The 21,349-nt window shown below is 46.5% G+C and overlaps 1 protein-coding gene across 1 annotated transcript in view; it reads left to right on the forward strand.

Annotated features, from left to right (window-relative positions):
* The window catches only part of LOC147009367 (uncharacterized), a 90,102-nt gene that overhangs the window by 1,156 nt on the left and 67,597 nt on the right, over window positions 1–21,349 (forward strand). The window contains exons 2-3 of the mRNA XM_085861183.1: window positions 983–1,114; window positions 1,513–1,651. Coding sequence (XP_085717309.1) covers window positions 1,549–1,651 — 103 coding nt within the window. The 5' untranslated portion in view covers window positions 983–1,114; window positions 1,513–1,548. The remainder of the gene's footprint in view (window positions 1–982; window positions 1,115–1,512; window positions 1,652–21,349) is intronic.

Consider the following 21,349-nt stretch of genomic DNA (forward strand, 5'->3'; position numbering starts at 1 on the left):
CGTGTGTACGTCTGTACGTCTGTACGTGTGTGCGTGTGTGCGTGCGTACGAGTGTTCGCGTGTACGTGTGTACGTGTGTACGTGTGGCGTGTGTGAGTGTGTGCGTGTGTACGTCTGTATGTGTGTACGTGCGTGTGTGCGTGCGTACGTGTACGTGTGTGCGTGTGTACGAGTGTTCATGTGGCGTGTGTACGTGTGTACGTGTGGCGTGTGTACGTGTGTACTGTGGCGTGTGTGAGTGTGTGCGTGTGTACGTGTGTGTGTGTGAGTGTGTACGTGTGTACGTGTGGCGTGTGTGAGTGTGTGCGTGTGTACGTGTGTCTGCATTTTAAAAAAATCGTTTTCTTGGCAACCGTTGTTCTGATTGACACAATTTTACCAGAGCAGTGCCTCTTCCTGAAGAATTGTTTTATTCTTAATTATGACGTCATAGGTCCGTGGTATGGATGTAATCTTGGAAAAAACGTTCCACCTCGATATCTCCCGAACCGCTCAATGGAAAAAATTGAAACATGGCTCATTGTCAAGTACTCCCAATGGGGAATAAGATATATTGATGATGATGTCATTGGTGCCTTAATTGTGACATCATAATTCGACAAGTGCAATGCTTGATCTGGTCCAAATGAAAAAAAAATTACCTCTGCAACTGTTAGTCCGATGGACACAAAATTTTCAGAATCTGAGCGGCTCCTCCTGCACATTTTTTTGAAATAATTATGATGTCATAGATCACGTGGTGCAGGTGCCATCTTGGAAAAATTGAAAAAAGTTCAACCTTCATCTCCAAAAATGCTCCATGGAAAAAATTTAAACTTCACTAATTGTCAAGTACTCCCCTTGGAGAATAAGACATGTTAATGATGTCATCAGTACCTTCATTGTGATGTCATAATTCGACAGGTACAACGCTTGATTCGATCAGTATGAATTTTATTTCTCTGCAATTATTGGTCTGATTGATGTGAAATTTTCACCACAGGACTACCTCCTCCTGAAGAATATGTTAATGATAATCATGATGTCATAGGTCATGTGGTGCAGGCACCATCTTGGAAAACACAAAAAAGTTGCACTTCCATATCTCCAAAACCGTGCTGGGTAACTGTGCTGGGTAAGTATTCTCGATGAATATCTCGTTCCAAAACTGCTGAACAGGCTCAGATTTTATATCAATATCAAAACATTTGTACATTTTATATGTCGCCAAATCAAAATTTACATCAACATGGAATACAATGACAGTATTGGCGAAAGAACCTGCAGCATGTACAATTTATTTTTGGGGGAGCGTCAAAAGGTGCGTGTTTTTGTGAGATGCTGTAACTGATTTAGACAAAGGATAAGGTCTCAAGTACAGAGGTAGTTCACATGTAGGTACTGTGTGGGATCAAGGGACTCATGGAGGAGCAAACATCAGGAAGAGTGGTATGTTTACTGCCTCTTTAAAGGATCACCCACCATGAACTGTACTCTCTCGTTGGCTGATGGAAGGATTCCTGTCGTGTGCAGCCGGAATCGGAACAGCCGACTGTGCTCGGGTGTGAAATGAAGGTTGAAGAGCTGGAAGGATTTCCTGACATTCTACAGATAAAAATTGAGGATGTGTACTCCATTGGTCTGGAAGAGGAGCAAAGTGACCAGTTGAATGGTGAGTTATATGATCTTCACTTCCAATGGGATCTGTGTTTGTTTAGTTTAAAATGTTTTATTATTTTTGAACACACATGATTGAGGCTCGAGAAATACCAAGAGCTGAATGGAAAGGGGAAAAAAACAATAACAGCAGAGTATAATGACACATCAGTGTGAACAAGATGCACACAAGTTGAAGGAAACACCAGAAGAAGAGGAAGTTGAAAGCCGGGATGAAACAGAAAAGTAACAAAACAACCAACTAACAAATGTAAAGAGGTGAGAGAGAAGGGGAAAAAATTAGAATCACCGGAAAAAGGGATTGTCAAAGGTTTCCAATCCCTTTTTACAAGTGATATTTGCCAGAATTGAAGGACATGTTTCACATCTTTTAGCAGCTTGTGATTCCATCAATGTCTGAAGAGAGGGAAGAGGCTACTACTTTTCTCTCTGAAAGATGCCATGGTGGAGGGTGGAGTCATCAGCAAACAGATAATGAGGATTTTCTGGAGAGTCAGAGAGAATGTTGGTGAAGAATAGGACTGGGCCCAACACACTGCCTTGGGGCACTCCAGCCTTGATAGAGAGAGGAGTTAAAGGATTCTGTCGGGAGGCACGTGTTTGCTACGAGAGTAGAGGAAGTCAGTAAGCCCTGTCTGGAGGTGGCCTTGGATTCCATGGGGTGAGAGTTTGAATAGCAAAGTGGTTTGTCAGGCTGGGTATGAAGCTCGAGATATGTCTGGAGAGATGACCATGAACTCTACCCTGGATATGCTGCTTCTGCTCTCCCATCAATGGATGGAGGTCCTCAATGCCAGACAGGAAATCCGAGCCGTATCCCTGGACATATCACGTGCTTTTGACACAGTCTGGCACCCTGCCCTACTCACCAAACTCTCTTCCCATGGTATTCAAGGCCATCTCCACTCATGGCTCGCAGACTTCCTCTCCTGTCGCAGTCAACGTGTGGCCCTAAATGGAGTTCTTTCATCCCCTCTACCTGTGCAGGCTGGAGTTCCTCAAGGTAGCGTTCTGGGCCCTGTTCTTTTTCTGGTTTTCATCAATGATCTCTCGGACTCCCTGGAAAATCCTCTATTTCTCTTTGCCGACGACTCCACCCTCTGCCGTACCATCTGTCATCCCTCAGACCGGCAAGCAGCAGCTTCTTCACTCACTGCAGATCTGGATAAAATCACAAACTGGTCCAACACGTGGAACATGTCTTTCAATCCAGACAAATCTCACACTCACTATGTCTCTTCGAAAGGACCGTTTACAAAACCCCCCCATCCACTTTCTCAACAATCCTCTGGAAGAAGTCTTTTCTTTCAAGCTTCTAGGTCTCACTATCTGCCATGACCTTTCCTGGGAAAGTCACATTTCCAACCTCGCCTCAAAAGCCAGTCGCCGACTGGGAATCCTCCGTCGTGCTAAGTCCTTCCTCGGCCCTCTTGAGCTCCTGACCACTTACAAAGCTTTTGTCCGTAGCCTGATGGAGTACTGCTCTCCCCTCTGGGCTGGTGCTCCTGCCTCCCACCTTTCTCGGCTTCACGCTGTCGAAACCAGGGCATTTAAGATCATCGGCATCTCCCGCAATGAAGCTGAGTCTTTGGGCCTCTCACTCAATCACCGCAGGTTGGTCGCTGGTCTTTCTGTCTTCTACCGACTCCTCTCCAGCCTTGCCCCCCCTGCTCTCTCTGCGATTTGTCCCCACATTTCCACAGGGCGCTCAAGGTCCGCCAACAACCCCCTTCTGGTAAAACTACCAAAATCACGAATCACTGCTCATCTTCACTCTTTCATTCCTCTTTTTTCCCACCTTTGGAATAAACTTCCTCACTCTATTCTTTCCCATTCTTCCCTCCAGGCTTTCAAAACAGCTGTTCACCACCACCTCTTATCTTCCCCCATCCAAATCCTCGATCTTTTCTACCCCCGATAATCCACCCAAGCCCACTTCCTTCATTTCTCCTGCTTTCCTTCCTGAAAGTCCCTGAAATGTCCATCTTCTCTTCGCCCTGTTCCCCGTCCCATCCCCATCCCTCTCCCTTCCACAGTTCACCTAATGTGTCTGTTCCCCACTGTTTTGTCCCTTCCACTCCCGCCCCTCTTGTCTCATGCCTCCTTGCTGTGAGTTGTGTGTTAGCTCTCATACGAGCCTCGACCAAGGTATACAAAAAAAAAAAAAAAAAAAACTTGTGTGACATTGAGGACCTCCATCCTGAGTTATTGCCTGGTGTTGGCTTAATGGCTAGAGTGGTGGGCTTGGGATCCTTAGGTCCTGAGTTCAAATCCTGCTCAGCTGTTGAATTGATACCAGGTGGGGTTGACAGCCTGTCATCCTTCTGAGGTCGGCAAAATGAGTACCAGCTTGCTGGTATCCTTTGGAGTGGCGACCTGTCCAGGGTTGTGCCCAATAGCCAAGAAAACTTCTTAGGCCGCACCAACGCTCTGTCCAGAGGAAGGTCCCAATGGATGGAGCCTGAGTTGGGAGTGCAGAAGCAGCGTGTTCAGGTTCGAGTGACCCGGTTTGAATCTGAACTTTTATACGAGTTTCCCTGCATTTGAGCCATGGGTCTATCCTCCAGTGAACGACAATTTCTATCATTAGGTCAAATGCACACGCTGAAACGGCCACATGGTGTGGAATTAGTAAAACCGTCGCATGATGCTGGATTATTCAGGCATGCACATTCGCCTCTGCTCGGTGTCTTGGGAGACAATTGGTCTCCGGTACTCTCATGCTGTTGTCTGAGAGTCCGAGTCCGTTACAATTCACTCATGTGAAAAGCCCAAATAACATCTGTCACTTGTCATTGGAGGAAACACCCAATTGGCTCACACCTTACGCATGTCGCAGCTGAGTGTGAGCCACTTCGTTCCAAAAATTATCAAAAATGAACTTCATTAAATTATCAAATCATTAACTATTCCATAAACTGGAGCATATATGGAACACAAGGCAAAAAACAGTTTATCAATTCAGACAAACACAACTCACGAAAGGAACCAGACTGATAAACATTTAAATATCATGGACACTTACTATGACAATCCGTTGTTATGGATTATCCGTTGTTAAACTTACTATGACAATCCGTTGTTATCATGGACACCACTTGTTAGGCCAGGATGTCGCGACGTGATGGTATAAAATTTTGGCAAATTTTCATATTTCTCGATGGACATGAATAAAAAATTAAATTTTCTTCCCTCCAAATGGTTGTCAGATAAATATTTGAGCATTATTGCTCATAGACTTGTGAAGTCAGTCTGATTCATCTATTTTATCATTTTTAATGTCCAAACACTTAAAACATTCACTCACCTCAATATTTCAGCAATAATTCCAGAATTCCATAATCGTCGCGTAATGGCGGACAAGAAAAAAATCTCCCTTTAACTGTTGAGGCAGATTGAGGCAAACCTGTATTTTTTTTCCTGCAAATTGGTCATGACAGAAATGTATCATTTGGGGTAAGAGATTTCAAATTCAATGATTCAGGTAAATTTTTATTGTGTATAATATTGATTGTCGCGTAATGGCGGACAAATTTGAAATTTTGAAACACGTGGTCAGTGAGCGGTATTTAATCAAAATATGTCTATAATGTTTGTAAAATTAGATAATATGATTATTGTTGGTAAAATGAGCCTCATCTCAGCCACTTTCAGCACAATTCACAGAATAGCACAGGCACTTTTACTTTTTCATCCCTGAATAGGCATTCAAAGTGAAACTAGGTTAAATTTCACGATCACATGCCACTCAGCCAATTTTTGATCGATTTCCAAACTGTAACTTGTGCTCTGGAAAGGAAAGTTCACTCTTTCTGTTGAAATAAACTTTTCAAAACCAAGTTCCAATGAAGAATATCAGATAAATTAAACAACATCAGAAAATCTAAAAATGAAACTGGAAATATGACTGCTTTTTCAGCTGATAGCATTTAACGTACATGAATCTTAGGATCCTGACATCTGACTGTCATTAAAGTATGTTTTTATAGGTTTTTCAATGCTCCAACTGACTGTGAGGGTTTCAAGAAGGCTAGTTTACTCATATTTGTGTTTATTTACTGTTATTTAAATACAAGCATTGCAACAGGGTGGCTCCCACTTTGCTGCAATAGGCCCTTAGCAATCATTCAAAGCTGCAACCAGGATGAGATGGTTCATCAACACTCGGCTATTCAAGTCAAAGAAAGCTGAATAAAGCAACCAAGATAAGCCACACAAGATACGTCCTTTGCTGTTTCCAGCTCAACCTGAACTCTTCAACAGCTACAGCCATTTTGAAGGAGCAGAAGTATGAAAACTCCAATGCTCCAACCTCACCTCAGCTGCTGGACTGGTTTCTTTACTTATTGGTGAATCATCAACAACAATGTAGATGGAATGCTGGTTCTGCGGAGGAACTCAGGAACTTCAGTCTTCGTTTCACATGCAACACTTGGTTCTTGGTTGCAGCATGATTGAAAGTCTGGGTTTGTTCCTGATGCAGGTTTGATGAGGATTAAAAAAAAATTGCTGATGGTTTTGGGATAAACTTGCCGACTCTTTGTGAAAGACACCATTGGATCAGAAATGTCCATCAACTAATGCCAGCCAGGGTTTGAAATAAGTATTGGCCCCGGTGCCTATGTCCACCAAAGGCTTTGTCGGGTGACTAAAACTTCCAGCCTTGGTGGCCCACATGGCCACTTGTATCAAAATCTTCAAGATATACAATGCTTACTTATGAGAGGTGTGGTGTATTTCCCGCTCTTCGGCCATGCACTGGCTTGCTCCAACAATACAGAATGGAACTTTTATATAGAAGCAAGGCCACACTTACAGCGTGCACGCATCACATTGTTGGCCGCATACGAGATCTACCTCGAGCATGCATGTGGTGCAACTGTACAATGAACAGCTATTCATCCACTTTTTTAAAATTTGATTCTCCACTGAGTATCTGCAGCAATGGTTTTGGATGAACGAAAAAAACTAGCTGAGAAAACCACCTCTTCTTCCTCTTTGCTCATTTTTTTTTCCTTGGATCTATTTTTGTTAAATCTTACAAGTTATGATGTCATAATTTATAAACTCGATTTTGTGCACTTAAATTTTGTAATCCCAGTGTATCAGTTTGCATAATCATCATGGAGAGCATTACTTACCACCACTAGTTGAGAAAACCTTCCATCACAAGCCTCTGTTGTGGTAGGAGTACACTTTTGAACTGTCTTCACATTTTTGAAGTACAAATTTAGTTTGGTGTTTTGTGTTGTCTTTTATTTTCACCATGCATGAGCACCTGTGTACCAGTTATGTGAACCCATGGATATAGTGTCAGAAATCATTGTATCGTGCACAACCTCTTCTTAGCTGTCTAATTTTAGGAGACACTGGAATGACCCATTTGATCACATGGTGCTGAGACTCCATCTCAGAGAAGAAGTGTACTGAGGTTTCCATCATATGGTGTTGTGTACAAAATGTATCGAATCTGAAAAAGAAACGAGCAGAAAAAAGGAAGCTGGTCAAACAGTAATACGAACTTGAGAAATGGATGAGGAAGTGTCGACCGGATTGGGAGAGAGCGAGAATTTCTGTGGCTTGGTTGAGGAAGATTGGGACGTGATGTTCTTCAAGGTGTGCAGGGAGGATTTGGGAGGATCGGAGTCAGGAAGGAAGCAAAATGTGTTTCACCCCGGGTGCACCAACTTCAAGAAGTGTAATTTTCAAAAGCACCAGGTAATTGAAAATCACCAGCACGCAATGGCAAAGAAGAAAACTGGAGAGGCAGAACCTGGAACATCAGAAGCAGGAAAAATGACAACGAAAATGAATGAACGAACAAACGTTCGATTCAAAAACGCTCATGCGATAGCAAGATACTGCCGTTCAAATTATGTTGCTGTGAGTTAGTGTGTAGATTATTAAATAGCAGACGGTGGTGTTCTGTGATTACGAGTTATGAGATTGCTGGTGTGAAAAGCACTGAAATTTGATCGATATGTCGTGATAAATAGTAATTTAAACATGTATACTGATCTCTGTGAATTCATTCACTCATCAAATATGATGCGGGCCACCAAAATATCTCCTTAGGTGGCCTGGTGGAGAAAAAAAAAAACATTCAGCGTGACCACTGCTGTCAGATGGGACATGGTTTATATTCATCCAATGGGCAGCAAAGGATGCACAGATGAATTCACTGCATGTGAAAAACCAGGATGGCAGTTAATGGTGTTAAAATTTGAACTGAGACGAGGTAGCCCAAGGACGTGTGTACATACTTCCCGGGTATCTTGCAGGTTTAGTACTTCAATTCAATTTCTCAACAGATGATTTTTCCAAACCCACTCCTGAGCTTTTCTCCACTTGCTGACTTTTGATCCTTTCCATTCCCCTTATCATATGGTCACATGTCTAAGCTTTAGTTTATTCCTTCCATTCTCTGAATTTGCCAATCTGTTAATGTGCCACTCTTTCTCATTTAGTTTTCCACGATGGTTGACTTTTGAGACAAAAAATACAAGTCACATGTTTCATCACAGTTGTGGTTAATTTGCTAATCAATGAAGGTTTGGGAGAAAACTTTCTCTATTTTGGGTTCTCTACATTTTTCTTGGCTTCTCACTTTTGTTTGTTGAGATTTTTGCTCATGGTGAAATCCCCACTGAAGTTGTGGTCGCGTAAAGCATCTCGTAACATCGAAGCAGTTTCTTCTGACCGTTATGCTTTGATATCGTAATCCTTTGATACGACGTTGTTCCCGTGGGGAAATGTTTTATTTTCTCTCTTTGTGGAAGAATTTGAGTCCATGATTTAATGCAATATTTATTACCCTCGCCAACGAGATGATATTGCAATTTGTGTCTGTCTCTCTGTCTGTGTCTCTGTCTGTCTGTCTTTTTGTTTGTCCGCACAGAATGTTTGTATTTTTCTCCGCAACCACTTGTTGGATTGAGACTAAATTTTCACCATATGTGCGACGACTCGGAGAGAATGTTCTCATGATAATTATGATGTCATAAGTCACGTGGTGTGGCAGCAAGATTGGAAAAATGGAAAAACTTTGTTCCTTTGCATCTATGAAACCCACCAAGGAAAGAATTGAGACAACACCTCCCAAGCACTCATGGGGAATGAGTATGATGTCATCGGTGCCTTTGTTATGACATCATAATTGCATATGGAGAATGCTACATCCAATCAGGATGAAAATTTTTGAGAGTCATCTCCGGATAAAATGGTCCACACAAACTTTTTTGATGACATCATCGGTCATGTGATTTGTCAGCCATATTGTTTTTTTTCAAACCTTCAAAATTTTTTGAAAGAGCTGAACAGGTCGAGGCGAAACATTTCACAAATCACTGCCTTTCCATGAGGAGCAAAAGTTTCACAAATATGATGTCACATGGTTTGGCAGCAATATTGGACTTACCCTAAAACATAAAATTCTTCTCCAGAAGGGCTGGACAGATGGAGGGGAAACTTCACACAAATGCTCCCCAAGGCATGCTTGTACAAATTTGGTAACGAATAATTGAAAAGTCGCATGGTTTGACAGCCATATTGATTTAAGAAAAATATCAAATCATGTTTTCTCTGGAACCACGACATCAATTGACATGAAACTTCAAAATTATGATGTCTTACTGAAAGGGAATACAAGTTTTAAATTTCAACTTAATCGGACACATGGTCTGACAGCCAAAATTATTTGATTTTTTTTTTGAGCTGTTATTTTGGGGTTTTTTGATGAAAAAAAATTTTTTATTATTATTTTTTGAATAAGGCTGATTTGGCTGTGCTTGGATGGGTTTGTGGGTAGAGGAGCAGCAGCTGAAATGAGAATCCTATCCAGGTTCATTCTGATGACTTCATCATTGTTTTTGCTTGTTGGGGTTCCTTCTGATTACTCCAATGCAGGACTGTTCCGATTTGGTCTTCCATTTGATTTGAATTTAACTTATTTTAATCCAATTCTAAATTCAATTCAATAATAACAAAAAAACATCATGGGTCAGGGTCAAGTGTCAGATGAAAGCGGATTTCCATCAAAGCTGGACGTCTTGGTACCCGATCATCACTGCCAGCAGTTATAAAGTGCTATTCTAATTATGTCTCATTAATTACGACACACCAATACATGAAGGCCACACAAAATACACCACACAAAACAAGTCCTGGTGAGGTGGGTCTGCAATCTCTGAGAGCTCTTTTTCTTGTTTCGCTATTTTAATAGTATTGAATACACAATATTGCCAATTGTATGTGACACAAGACTGTCTGCATTTAATAAAAGTTACTTTTTCCAGATTTATTTGTGAAAGTGGAAGTGAAAACCGGCCATGACATTAATGTCAATCTTGTCAGGTCAGGTCAGGTCAGGTATGGGCGCATGTACCGGAGCAGCGTGTCGCTGCTTCCATTTTCCTCCGGTACTTCAGGGGCCAACATCTGGCCATCCCCCAGACAGATGCCTGGCCCATCCCCATCTCCTTTTAGATGCTGATCAAACTGCTGCAACCACGAGGCAAACGGTCGGCCCATTGGCCTTCTCCACTCACTAGGCTCCGTCGCTGAGAGAATCTGGTGAGTAGGATCAGCGTCAGGAAAATGAGCCACATGTCCATACAGCCAAAGCTGATGCTCACGGACGATGCAGGTAACAAATCTAATTTGAGTCTCTCTCAGCAACCGCTCGTTGGATACAGAGTCCGACGAGCGACAGCCAAGGATTTTCCGAAGAGACCCGGCACCAAAGGAATTAAGTCTCCATCTCAGATCTCTGGTCAGAGTCCAAGTCTCACATCCATAGATCAAGACTGGAAGCACCAAGGACCTGAAGACTTGGACTTTCATCCTCAGGTACTGGCAGTGCCACACCCCATGATCCAGTGGATCCATGCCTCCCCAGGCCTGACCCAGACGTGTGTTGACCTCTGGCTCACAGCCAGCAGAGACATAAATATCATTCCCAAGATAAGTGAATCTCTCAGCCTGGTGTTGGCTTTGTGGTTAGGGTGGTGGCTTGGGATCCGAAGGTCCTGAGTTCAAGCCCCGTTGGCCGCTGAATTAATGCACCAGGAGGTTGACTCAGCCTGTCATCCTTCCGAGGTCGACAAAATGAGTAGCAGTGTACTCGTAAGGGTGACACATCAGCGGCATCGCCGCGTCCCAACCAATGATGCAACCAGCAGCCATAAGGCTGCACTCGAAAGAGATAGGGAGAGAGTGAATCTCTCCGTGACCTCAACATCCTCACCACAAACAGGTCCGGACAAGATAGCAGCATCCAAGATGTCATTGAAAGCCTGGATATCAGATTCGACCCAGGAAACACGTAATCCCTGTGGCTCCAACTCCATTCAGCACCTCGAGGGCACCAAAAGGATATCTTGTGTCTCCACAAAGATGACTGCATCATCTGCGAAATCAAGGTCAGAGATCTTGACATTCCCAAACAATGCACTGCAACTTGATCTCTCTGACATCCTCCCCAGAATCCAGTCCAGACAAGTGCTGAAAAGTGTGGGGGCTAGTACACACCCCCTGACGAACTCCAGTAACCACCGGAAATAAGTCAGAGATGGCATCACCACATCTCGCAGCACTCTCAGTCCCAGAGTTTCGTTCAGACATCAGATTGATCAGTTTTGGTGGCACCCCATGAAGACCAAGAATCCTCCAGAGGTCATCCCGATTCACTGAATTCAAACACTTTACAGAGATCAACATAGGCTGCAAGCAGCCCCTGCCGAACCTCTCATGTGCGTTTGGTGAGGACCCCCAAGAACAAGAATACTGTCAATCGTTGACCTCTTTGGTGTAAAACCAGACTGCCCAGGACGGTGGTGCTCACGCAGATGGTGTTGAACCCTATCAAAAATTATCTGGGCAAATACCTTGTCTGGCACTGAGAGCAGCGTCTCTGCTCGGTAGCTGTTGCGGTCTTGGCGATCACCCTTCCCTTTCCAGAGAGGGACAAGGCCCCTCTTCCAGTCAGTTGGAATGATGCCTGTGTTCCAAGCAGAGCACAGAACTGCATGCAATGACACGGGTACAGCATTTTCACTAGCTTTGAGAAGTTCAGCATGGATACCTTAGATCCCAGGAGCTTTATCACATTTCAACCGTTTAACCACTCTGTTTCCCCAAACGAAGGTGGACCACAGTTGACTGGAGGGTCAGCAATAGGGATAGGAACACCCCTGACATTCAACTTGACAGTTGGTGGATCAGCCTGGTGCAGCCGCTGAAAGTAACCGGCCCAGCGGGCCTTCACTTCGGACTCCTCTGACAAGAGCCCACCACCCTCTGCTCGAACTGCAGTACACCGAGCGATGGGCTTGGAGGAACGCAATGCGTGAATTCCCCTGTAAGCAGGATGCGAATCACTTGACCACAGGTGATGCTCTACCTCCTCACAGATTCCTCGCACATCGGCCTCCTTGTCCACCCAAAGTGCACGTGTAGTTTTATGCCTTAGCTCCCTGAACAGCTGAGCTTTGCCATTCAGCCTGGCTCTGTGACTCTGGTCAATGGTATCCAGTGTCCCTTGAGAAACAAAATTCTTTTTCGCCCTATGATCAGTTCCAAGACATCTCACGGCAACATTAAGGATGGTGGTCTTGAAGACACTCCACAACTCTTCAGGATCCGCCAACGCATGCAGACCCCCCCAAATCCCCACTCAGCCTGTTCGCAAACTCCTCGGCTCCCTTCTCATCCTTGAGCTTGCCAACATTGAGCCGAGGCTGGGATGGTACCATTCTCCTGGATTTAAGCTGCAACTTCAGAGTTGCTAAAACAAGCCTGTTGTCAGTATTGAGGAACTGAGCACTCCGGAAGACACTGCAGTTCTGGATCATCCTCCAGCAACCATCAACGAGCACCTGGTCAATCTCCTTTGCCACATCGCCAGCGTTGGAATATCAAGTCCAGCGAGGAGCTTATGGGCACTGAAACCATGAACCATCCACCCAAAGTCCATGACTTCTTTCAAAGTCAAGGAACTTAGTGCTATTCTGGTTCACAATTCTAAACCCATGGGGACCAACACATGTCTCATAACCATCCCTGTCAGTTCCAGTCAATACATTGAAATCCTCCAAGACGAGAAGTCTATCTCGCCTGGGGCACTGATCAACCACAGACTCGAGCGTGGCGTAGAATGCATCCTTCACGGTGAGATCACTCGCCTCAGTCAGAGCATATCCAGAGACCAGGGAAATGACACCCAAGGAGTGATGAATCCTTCGTCTCATAATACGCTCGTTCACCAGTGTTACCTCAATTATCATTGCAGTCAGTTTATTGGACACAGCTACAGCAACTCCTTGGGCATGGTAACCATCAGAGCATGGTTACCATCAGTCGGTGTCGTCATCCGCCATGATCTCGTTGCAATCCTGTCTCTGAACCTCAGAGAGTGCTGCAATACCGATGTCCAAACGCTTGAGCTCAGATAACAGAAACAGGTGATCATCCTCTCTTCGGGATAGGACATTCCAGGTAGCCACCCGAAGAGCCACAGGTTAACCCAAGGAGACCTCCGTCTGGTGGACGACACCTCAGCACCACCCCGACAGACACGGCCGCAATCTGACCCTGTGGTTTCCCTCCTATCATCAAAGATTGGGGGACCCGAAGGCTTTGCTCGAATCCTGTCATCCGGTGAGTTGCCCTGTGAAGGGCAGCTGCACAGGAAGTACTCCCATCGAATGGGTTTTCAGATTTTTTTTTTCATGCTTTTTGTGTTTTGTGGAATGAATGTTTTTTACGGTGGTCAGAGTGCAAATCCTGCCACCAACCTCGTATAAAGATTACCCAACTGCAGGAGAATGTCCACAGACACAGTTGGGCACGAGATATGGATGGTCATTGTCTCGTAAGGAGCTCCTCCGCCCTTTGACAGGTTTTGTTTTTCATCCTGCTGGGTGTCCATATCATACACCCTTCTCACCAAGAAACTAGGTGGGGGAGACGGTTCAGTCGCCGACACCCAACCCTTGGAACAGGTTCGTGCAGATTTACATGGTTCCTATAGCAAGTCACAGATCTAATCTGACCTGACCTGACAATGTCAGTCTGCATACACGAGAACCCAATGACTCTGAAGCTTCTTCCTTCAAGAGACGTCTCCATGAAGGTTTCTGTCAATGCCTCGACATGTTGTTTCAGACATTTTGATGATGTACTCTGTTGTGAAGAAAAAAGGAAAACCCAAAGTTTTGATTTAATTGCTTTTAGAAATAACCACAATGGTAGATCAACTTCTCAAACATCCATTGTCCCTTTGATCATTCGGTGAAATAAAACAGCCAACAATAATGTACCTTGTTTTATCCTGTTATCCTAAATTTGACCGATCGTCAATTCTAATTGGGCTTTAATTGGACACTTTTTGTTGATTTATTTTACATGTTTACATATGAACTTGTCTCGTAGAACAGTGGGGGTGACAGAAAAAAAGGCAACAAATTGACAAACAATTTTAGATCTCTTCAACTTCCAGGATATTTTCACTTCATTTTTGCAATTCGTCAGGCAGCAGTTGTCACCTTCTTCAAGAATTTTGCCAACTTTGATTTTTCACTTTTATTTGTTCAAGGACATCACAATGAATCACTTTCAACTTGTCTTCTAATTTTCAGTTAAGTATTTCACCATGTGAGGGCGTTTTTTCAAAATAGCTGCCAACATCATAAAAAAGCTGTTAAAAACGTAATTTTCACCAATTATTCCAGCAATTTAGAATGATATTTTCTAATGTTTTGGCCAAATGATCTTCAAGTCAGTTTAACAGTAAGCTTAAGTATCAAAAACATTGTAGTTAACTACTTAAAGAGGGCGCATTTCTCCAAGATGGTGGCCAAAATCATTTAAAAATTCCCATAAAATGTATCATTCATTATAAAGATTACCGATTTGGTTCAAATTCAACTGAAAATGTTCACTTTTATGCAGTGTCCCTAATGTTTTCACGAGTTAAAGATGATTTCCTTCAATACTTGACATATTAAGGTTTTAGTGATTTGGATACACCTTAACTCAATCAATTATTGTGTACTCACAGACAATACTGTTGTAGGCCTACAGATGAAATATGTGTGGTGGTCTGAGAAAACCCATCGGAAGTCGCGATGGACAAGTTCCTTTGTTTGTTTTGTTTGTGTTATGAGGTGCTTACAACGATGTGGTGGTGCGGTATTTTTGATAACATGGTGGTGTTTGTCCCATTGTAGGGATGTGTAGTGAGGCGAGCGTAGCGAGCCGAGCCATGCTGATATAATATGTATATATGTATATGTGTATATATGTGTATATGTATATATATATATATATATATATATATATATATATATGTATGTATATGTATGTATATGTGTATATATGTATGTATATGTGTATATATGTATATATATGTATATATATGTATATGTATATATATATATATGTGTATATGTGTATATATGTATATATGTATATATGTATATATGTATATATATATGTATATATGTATATATGTATATATGTATATATATATGTATATATATATATATGTATGTATGTGTATATGTATATGTGTATATATATATATATATATATATATATATATATATATATATATATATATATATATATATATATATATATATATATATGTATATATATTGTTGTGGTTACCAAATTCGCAAACCACCATTCAGGTCCCTTAGGTGAGGTATCTCGGTAAGTGCATGTGTAGTTAGGCCCAAACCCGTTGTCTAGTGGGAATACATGTCATTTATACGTGCTGCGACTCTTCAGGATAGCCGTTTTTCTTTTACTATCTTTATTTTGGACCAACCGCCATGATTACCACCACAACCACAACATCAACCACCAACCACAACACCGCTTCACCACAACCGCCACGACCTTCACGTCACACCTCGCAACCATAGCATCGCCACCGTTCTTGCCCCGCTGTGGGTACCGGTGTTGGACTCGTGCAGGGTGCACGTTGAACAGCGTGTACAAAATCACGGATTTTGTGCTTCAAAAACGGATCAAAAACGACACACGCCCACTTTTTGCCGTCCAATCGGTGAGCGAGGGGCGATTTGGCCCCGCCTCCAGAACGATCGATATATGCAAATTTGTGGATCAAAAAGCCTTCACGCCCACTTTTTCTCGGGCCAATGGGGAGCGAGGTGAAAGGTCAAAGGCGAAGCTACGGGGGGATAAAAGGACCGTGTTCGTCAGTCAGGGGTGTGGAAGTCTGGATCCCGAAGCCTGCAGTAGCTGGAGAAGCTGAAGAGAGTCGAACGAGGAGAGCCCAAAGAAGAGTCCAGGGTGGAGAGTCCAGAGGCGGAGAGGCGGCAGCGGCGAAGGCAGACGAGGGGGTGCTCGCGACGGTGCCGGGAGCTGCACGCCCGAGGAAGGCCGGCAGCGCGACCTGGCCGAGGTGGAGACGCACACCAGGGATAATAAAGATCCTCTATACCCCGAGCATCAGCAACCCCCTCCTGTTTCCCCCCGCGCTGAGATAGTGCGACCAAGGGGGCCCCTTTCCCACCCCCTGCCAGACACTGTCCGCGAGGCCCGCGGAGTGAGGCGCCATCGCCGCTCCGCGTCTCATCACCAGACGGGTAGGCGCGACCCGGTCTCGGCCTCAGGCCCGCCTCATTCTTGAGGGTATTCTTTTCCTTGGTTTTGGGTATGTGTTGTCGGCGCCGTCTGTGAAGTAGAATTGTATAAGTGTTGCCGTGTGCTCGGTAGTCGGTATTAGCTCTGCACTGTGTTTTCACTTTTATATTTGCTTTTTGTGTAAATGGAATTGTGTTTTCTTTTTTTGTGTGCATTTGGTGGAATTGTATTTGTGTGCTTCCCGTGTGCCGCGAATAAATGTGCTTTATTGTTGAACTGTTCTCCCGCTTCGCTTCGTCTTTTCCTCCATTGAATCCTCATCTTGCTTCACGTAAAGGGTTGGTAGTGGGCTGAATACGCCCGATAATTAATCGAACCGTCGAGGTCGACGATAACACCGCTCGGTTATTCTGATAGTACGGAACGGGTCGCTTAAGTGGCCCGTGTCCGAAGTCGACCTGCGGCGAGGTGCGATCGCCCGGTCTACCCTCCGCGTGGGTACTTAGGTAGGTCGAATTTGGCGAGCAACCCTATCCCACGCGGGGGCTGATTGGCTCGATCGCGGTGAGACCGAAAGGTCCACCCGTGACTGGTTCCCGGCGTTAGTCCGAGAGGGTCACTCACTGGATTGTCCGTCCGGTGGGCGACGTGCCGCGATTCGAGTTACGTGGCCGTCAGCACGCCGGCGGGCGCGAATACCGCAACACTGGTGTCAGGTCGTGCGATACAAATTCATCGCCCTCCTCGCGGCACTGGTATCGGAGAACAGGAAAACAGGCTCTCCTGTCTCCGGCTAAATTCACGGGAATCGGTCCAGGGGTGAGAGAAGCGACCCCCGATTCCCTCCAAATTACGAGCGAGCAAATTAACCCTTCACGAGAAGTAAGATGGCGTCTCAAGGCGAGCGGGAGCCGGAGGTATTAGAAATGTATATGTGTAGTAATGTAGAATCCATGGTCCAGGATGGAATCCCCGTGCAGGAAATGTTGATTGTGCAGGAACACGGACTCGCCCAACTGAACCCAGGGCCCGAGGTGGGTGCGGCAGCGGCCGCGGTGTATGACACCTCCCCCCCCCCTCTCCACCAAGACCCTTCCCCAACCCCTGCCGAAACGGCTCACTCAAGCGCACCCGACATGGCCCAGCTATGCGCCATGCTGGCGGCAATGAACGAAAAGATGAATGTGAAAATGATCGAAAAAATGAATGCGAATATGAATGAAGTGAAAACGAAGATGGATGCGAATACACAACAAATAAACGAAAAGATGGATACAAAAATAAATGGAATGGAAGCAAACATGAAGGAGGAAATGAAAAAGTTCCGGGGTGAGACGCAGAACATGGGCCGATGCCTGCAGGCGGGCATGAAGGCCGTGACAAAGGAAATAATAGTTGAGACAAGGGAGGTAAAGGGTGAAGAGTTGGGAGAGACACGGGAGATAGAAAAATAGAGGAAAGACTACACGAGGAAGACGGGGTAAGTGACGCACACACACACACGGAGGTAGTGGAGGATAGTGAGGGTGAGCTGGCGGACTGGGTAGAGACCCAGTGCGAGCACCTGGATGGCCTCCTCCAGGAACGAGGGGAGGGAGTCTGCCCCCTTGAGGTGAGTCACGACCAGGTGAGTTCGGTCGTGCTTTGCGAGGTTGAGGGGACGAGTGCTGTGGACGGGTGCACGGAGAGCTTGGGGGGTATAGAGGCCCCGGAAACCCTTGTGGGGACTCGAATCCCCAGTGTGGTTGTCCCTGTGTGTGTGGTGCAAGGCGTGAGTGCCCCCGCGTGTGTGGATGAGGTACCGCGGGTGAGTGCCCCCGCGTGTATGAGTGAGGCACGGTGTGTGGATGAGGGACAGCGGTTGAGTGCCCTCGCGTGTGTGGGTGAGGCACCGCGGGTGAGTGCCCCCGCGCGAGTGAATGGAGCACCACGTGTGAGTAGTATGGTTTGTGTGAGTAGTGAGGCACGCGTGAGTGAACGGCCGTGTGCAAGGTCGCTGTGTGCCAGGGAGACCGTGTGTGTGAGAGAGCGGTATGAGAGGGAGATGTCGGTTGGCATGCGGGAGCACGCAGCCGCGTCTCCCCGTGTGAATGTGATGGAGTGGACTGTGTGCGTCGTGACACGCAGGTATGCGTGTGTGGAATGGAGACGGAGACGGCGACAGAGGAGAGAAAGCCGAGTAGCGGCTGTAGTTGTTTCGGGGACCGTACCGGGTTCACCCAGCAGTGAGCACGCGGTTCGTGCTGTGCAACGCACGAGACCGCCACGTGCTCGCTTGCGAGAGTGAAGTCCCGGTCCGGAAACGCACGCGGTGGATTTGCCGATCCCGCGGACGGACAAAGTTTAGGCAGGTAAATGGATTTGGACTGGACGGGTTCTCCACGCGATCGTGTGTGTTAAGCTCCAACGGGCAAAGCACATGTGTTCGCGTGGGGAACCCCTCGAGACGTGGGGCTTGTTTTTTTTATGCGCACGGTGACGTCATGGCTGCACGTGGGGTTGGAATCCGGCAGGAGGGGTATCTCTGCCGGATGGTCCCGTCCAAGGAGGGACGAGGAACACGTGCAGCTGCATGACGTCACGGGCAGGTGCAAAGTGCGCGAGCTCTGAGTTGCCGCGCAGGTGCTGCGCATGGAAAAAAAAAAAAAAGCAAGCCTCACTTTCGGGTGTACAGGATTCCTGGGCAAGGGGTGAAAGACCCCCTTACCCGGGGCACAGGATGAAAACTAGTTAGGGGGAAGGGTTAGCTTAGTTAGACCGACTCCATGGGGCAGGGGTAAGTCCTCATGGAGTCCGTGGAATGGATTAGTTAGAGGGATTGTAGCCAGATTTAGGTGGGGAAATAAAATGATTTATTTTGGAGACAGTGACAGACTTGTGGATGTGTAGTGGGGACGTAGCTTAGCTACGTAGTGTTAAATGGAACGTGCTTTAGTGTAAGGGACGACGTGGGAGCACGAGTTAGTTAGGGGATGTAGTTAGAAGGATGGCAGAGTTCAGCGGTGTGTGTGTTGAAGAGTTGTTGGTGAGTTGTGAGGTGAGTACTTGTTGAGTGAGTGAGGCCAGCGGGTCTGTGTGAGTGGAGCGAATGGGGAATGCATGGTGCGATGAGTGATTGGGGGGAGGAGTGACTCCCGCCCAAGGGACCCCGGGGTCAGTATAAAGTGAGTTAGGGGGTTAGTCAAATTGAAAAATGGAGGTCGTTTTGTTGTTGGTGGGAAAGTAGGCTCGAGACCCATTTGGAGGGGTGCAGGAGCCCTGTTGACGGGCTTGGGAGTGTGGCTGCGAAAGGTGAGTATCGCTGAGTGGGTACCCCGGGCACCAGGCTAGTCGGCCGCGGTAGGCCATGGGCCCATGGGGGGCCGGGATAGAGTAGTGGGCACGGGTGCGCCTGCTTGGTGCGGGGGCCCGGGGCGCCATTAGCCGCGTGGGCAGTGTTGTGGGCACGGGTGACCCTCGGAAAGGGGCCCGGGAGGCCGGCCTGCCACGTGTGCGTTTCAGGGAGGTGCCATGGGGGGCACTCCCCGGTGTTAGGGAGCTGGTAGGCTCGGAGGCAGTGTAGTGCCCGGGGTGCCATAGCGGGAGATTCGGCAGAGGGTCGTGCCTGCCAAAGGGAGCCACGTGTCCCAGCCAGGAGACCGTGTGAGGGCACGGAGAGAAAATTGGGGGGCGAGGCCCGAAATTGTAAGGACACCAACACAGGCGACGGGAATCTGGGTTGTTAGAACCAATAGTTTAAGCGAGAGGCGCTTGTTGAAAGCCCCGGGGTAGTTTAGCAGTTAAATGGTTAGGGTAGATTAGGAGATGTACCCCTCCGCACCATCCATCCCCTCGCTGTCGTTGTGGGCCGCTGGACTCACTTGGTGTTAAGATCGCTGAACTCTGGGGAGGCCATTCTGAGGCTTGAGTTGGGCCTCGACACAGGACGTTAGCTCTCCCTTATTCCCCTCCGGGAAGGGAACGTAGGGGTTGGGAGTAGGCTAGGTGACAGGATAGGTTAGCCGAACAAGGACGATAAAGGGGGTTAGGGGACGATTTATAGTGGGGAAGTAAAAAAATAAAAACAACAAAAAAAATAAGTGGGGGCTAAATTGGTTTTTCACAAATTAAGGAAGTGGGTATGTACAGTGACAGGCAAAGGCGATAGGTTGGGAGGGAGACAGGTAGGTAGGTCCGAGCCCGCCTTCCAAGTGGCCAGCACCACCGCACTCCCTCCACCAACCTCCACTGAACGGCAAAGGCTGGCCAGCTTCATCTGCTGGCTGTGTTACTTCAAGGCCTGTGCCGGCCCACTTGATCGGCAGCTGTTGTGTTGCTGCAAGGCCTGTGCCGGCCGGATCATCTGCAGCTGTGGTACTTCAAGGCCTGTGCCGGCCAGTTCATCTGCCGGCTGTGTTTGCCTGCAGCGGCCTTATTCTGCGGGCTAAGTTTGCCTGCTCACCTTTGCCATGCCATGCCCACTGCCCATGTTCACCAGCCCCGTTCAATTTTTGCTTTGCCCCCCCCCTTGTTCATTGCCATGTGCGCCAGGATCGTAAAAGCAACAGTTTGCAAGCTGCGAGAACTGCCCCGTTGGCAGCTACAACACGGGCCTGCAGTGGCAGCCCGTGCACCGTGTTTTGCGTCCATCCATTCATCCATTCATTCGTTGTGCTCATTGCGTGTGCCACTTGAGCTGGCACGGAGACTACGTTTGTGCAGCCCATGCACCGTTGTGGTTCACTGCGTTCAGTTCAAAAGGGAAGGCCTTGGACTGCGTGTGAGCAGCCAGCCACGTTCCCTGTCACCTGCATTGTTTTGAGCCAGAGACTGCATGTGGGCAGCCTGGCTCCCTGCTAACTGCTTTTCTTTGCAGAGTTCAGTGATCCTGGGCCATGGTTTAGTGTAAAATTTGTAAGTTAAGGTTAAGATGTACTGTAAATATGAGTGCGCCCCCGGCATGTATGTCTTAGCGCCGGCAATTTTATTTAAGTCGTCCGTGTGAGTGAGTTTGTTTAGGTAGTTACGCAGCCCTCAGGTTATTTATTTTGGGGACACGAATACCATGAATGTCGCACTCAGGGATCCGTAGGTAAAATGT

Source organism: Eptatretus burgeri, chromosome 17 (assembly GCF_056783735.1).
Source record: "Eptatretus burgeri isolate ZD-2024b chromosome 17, Ebu_testis_v1, whole genome shotgun sequence".
Classification (NCBI taxonomy): domain Eukaryota; kingdom Metazoa; phylum Chordata; class Myxini; order Myxiniformes; family Myxinidae; genus Eptatretus; species Eptatretus burgeri.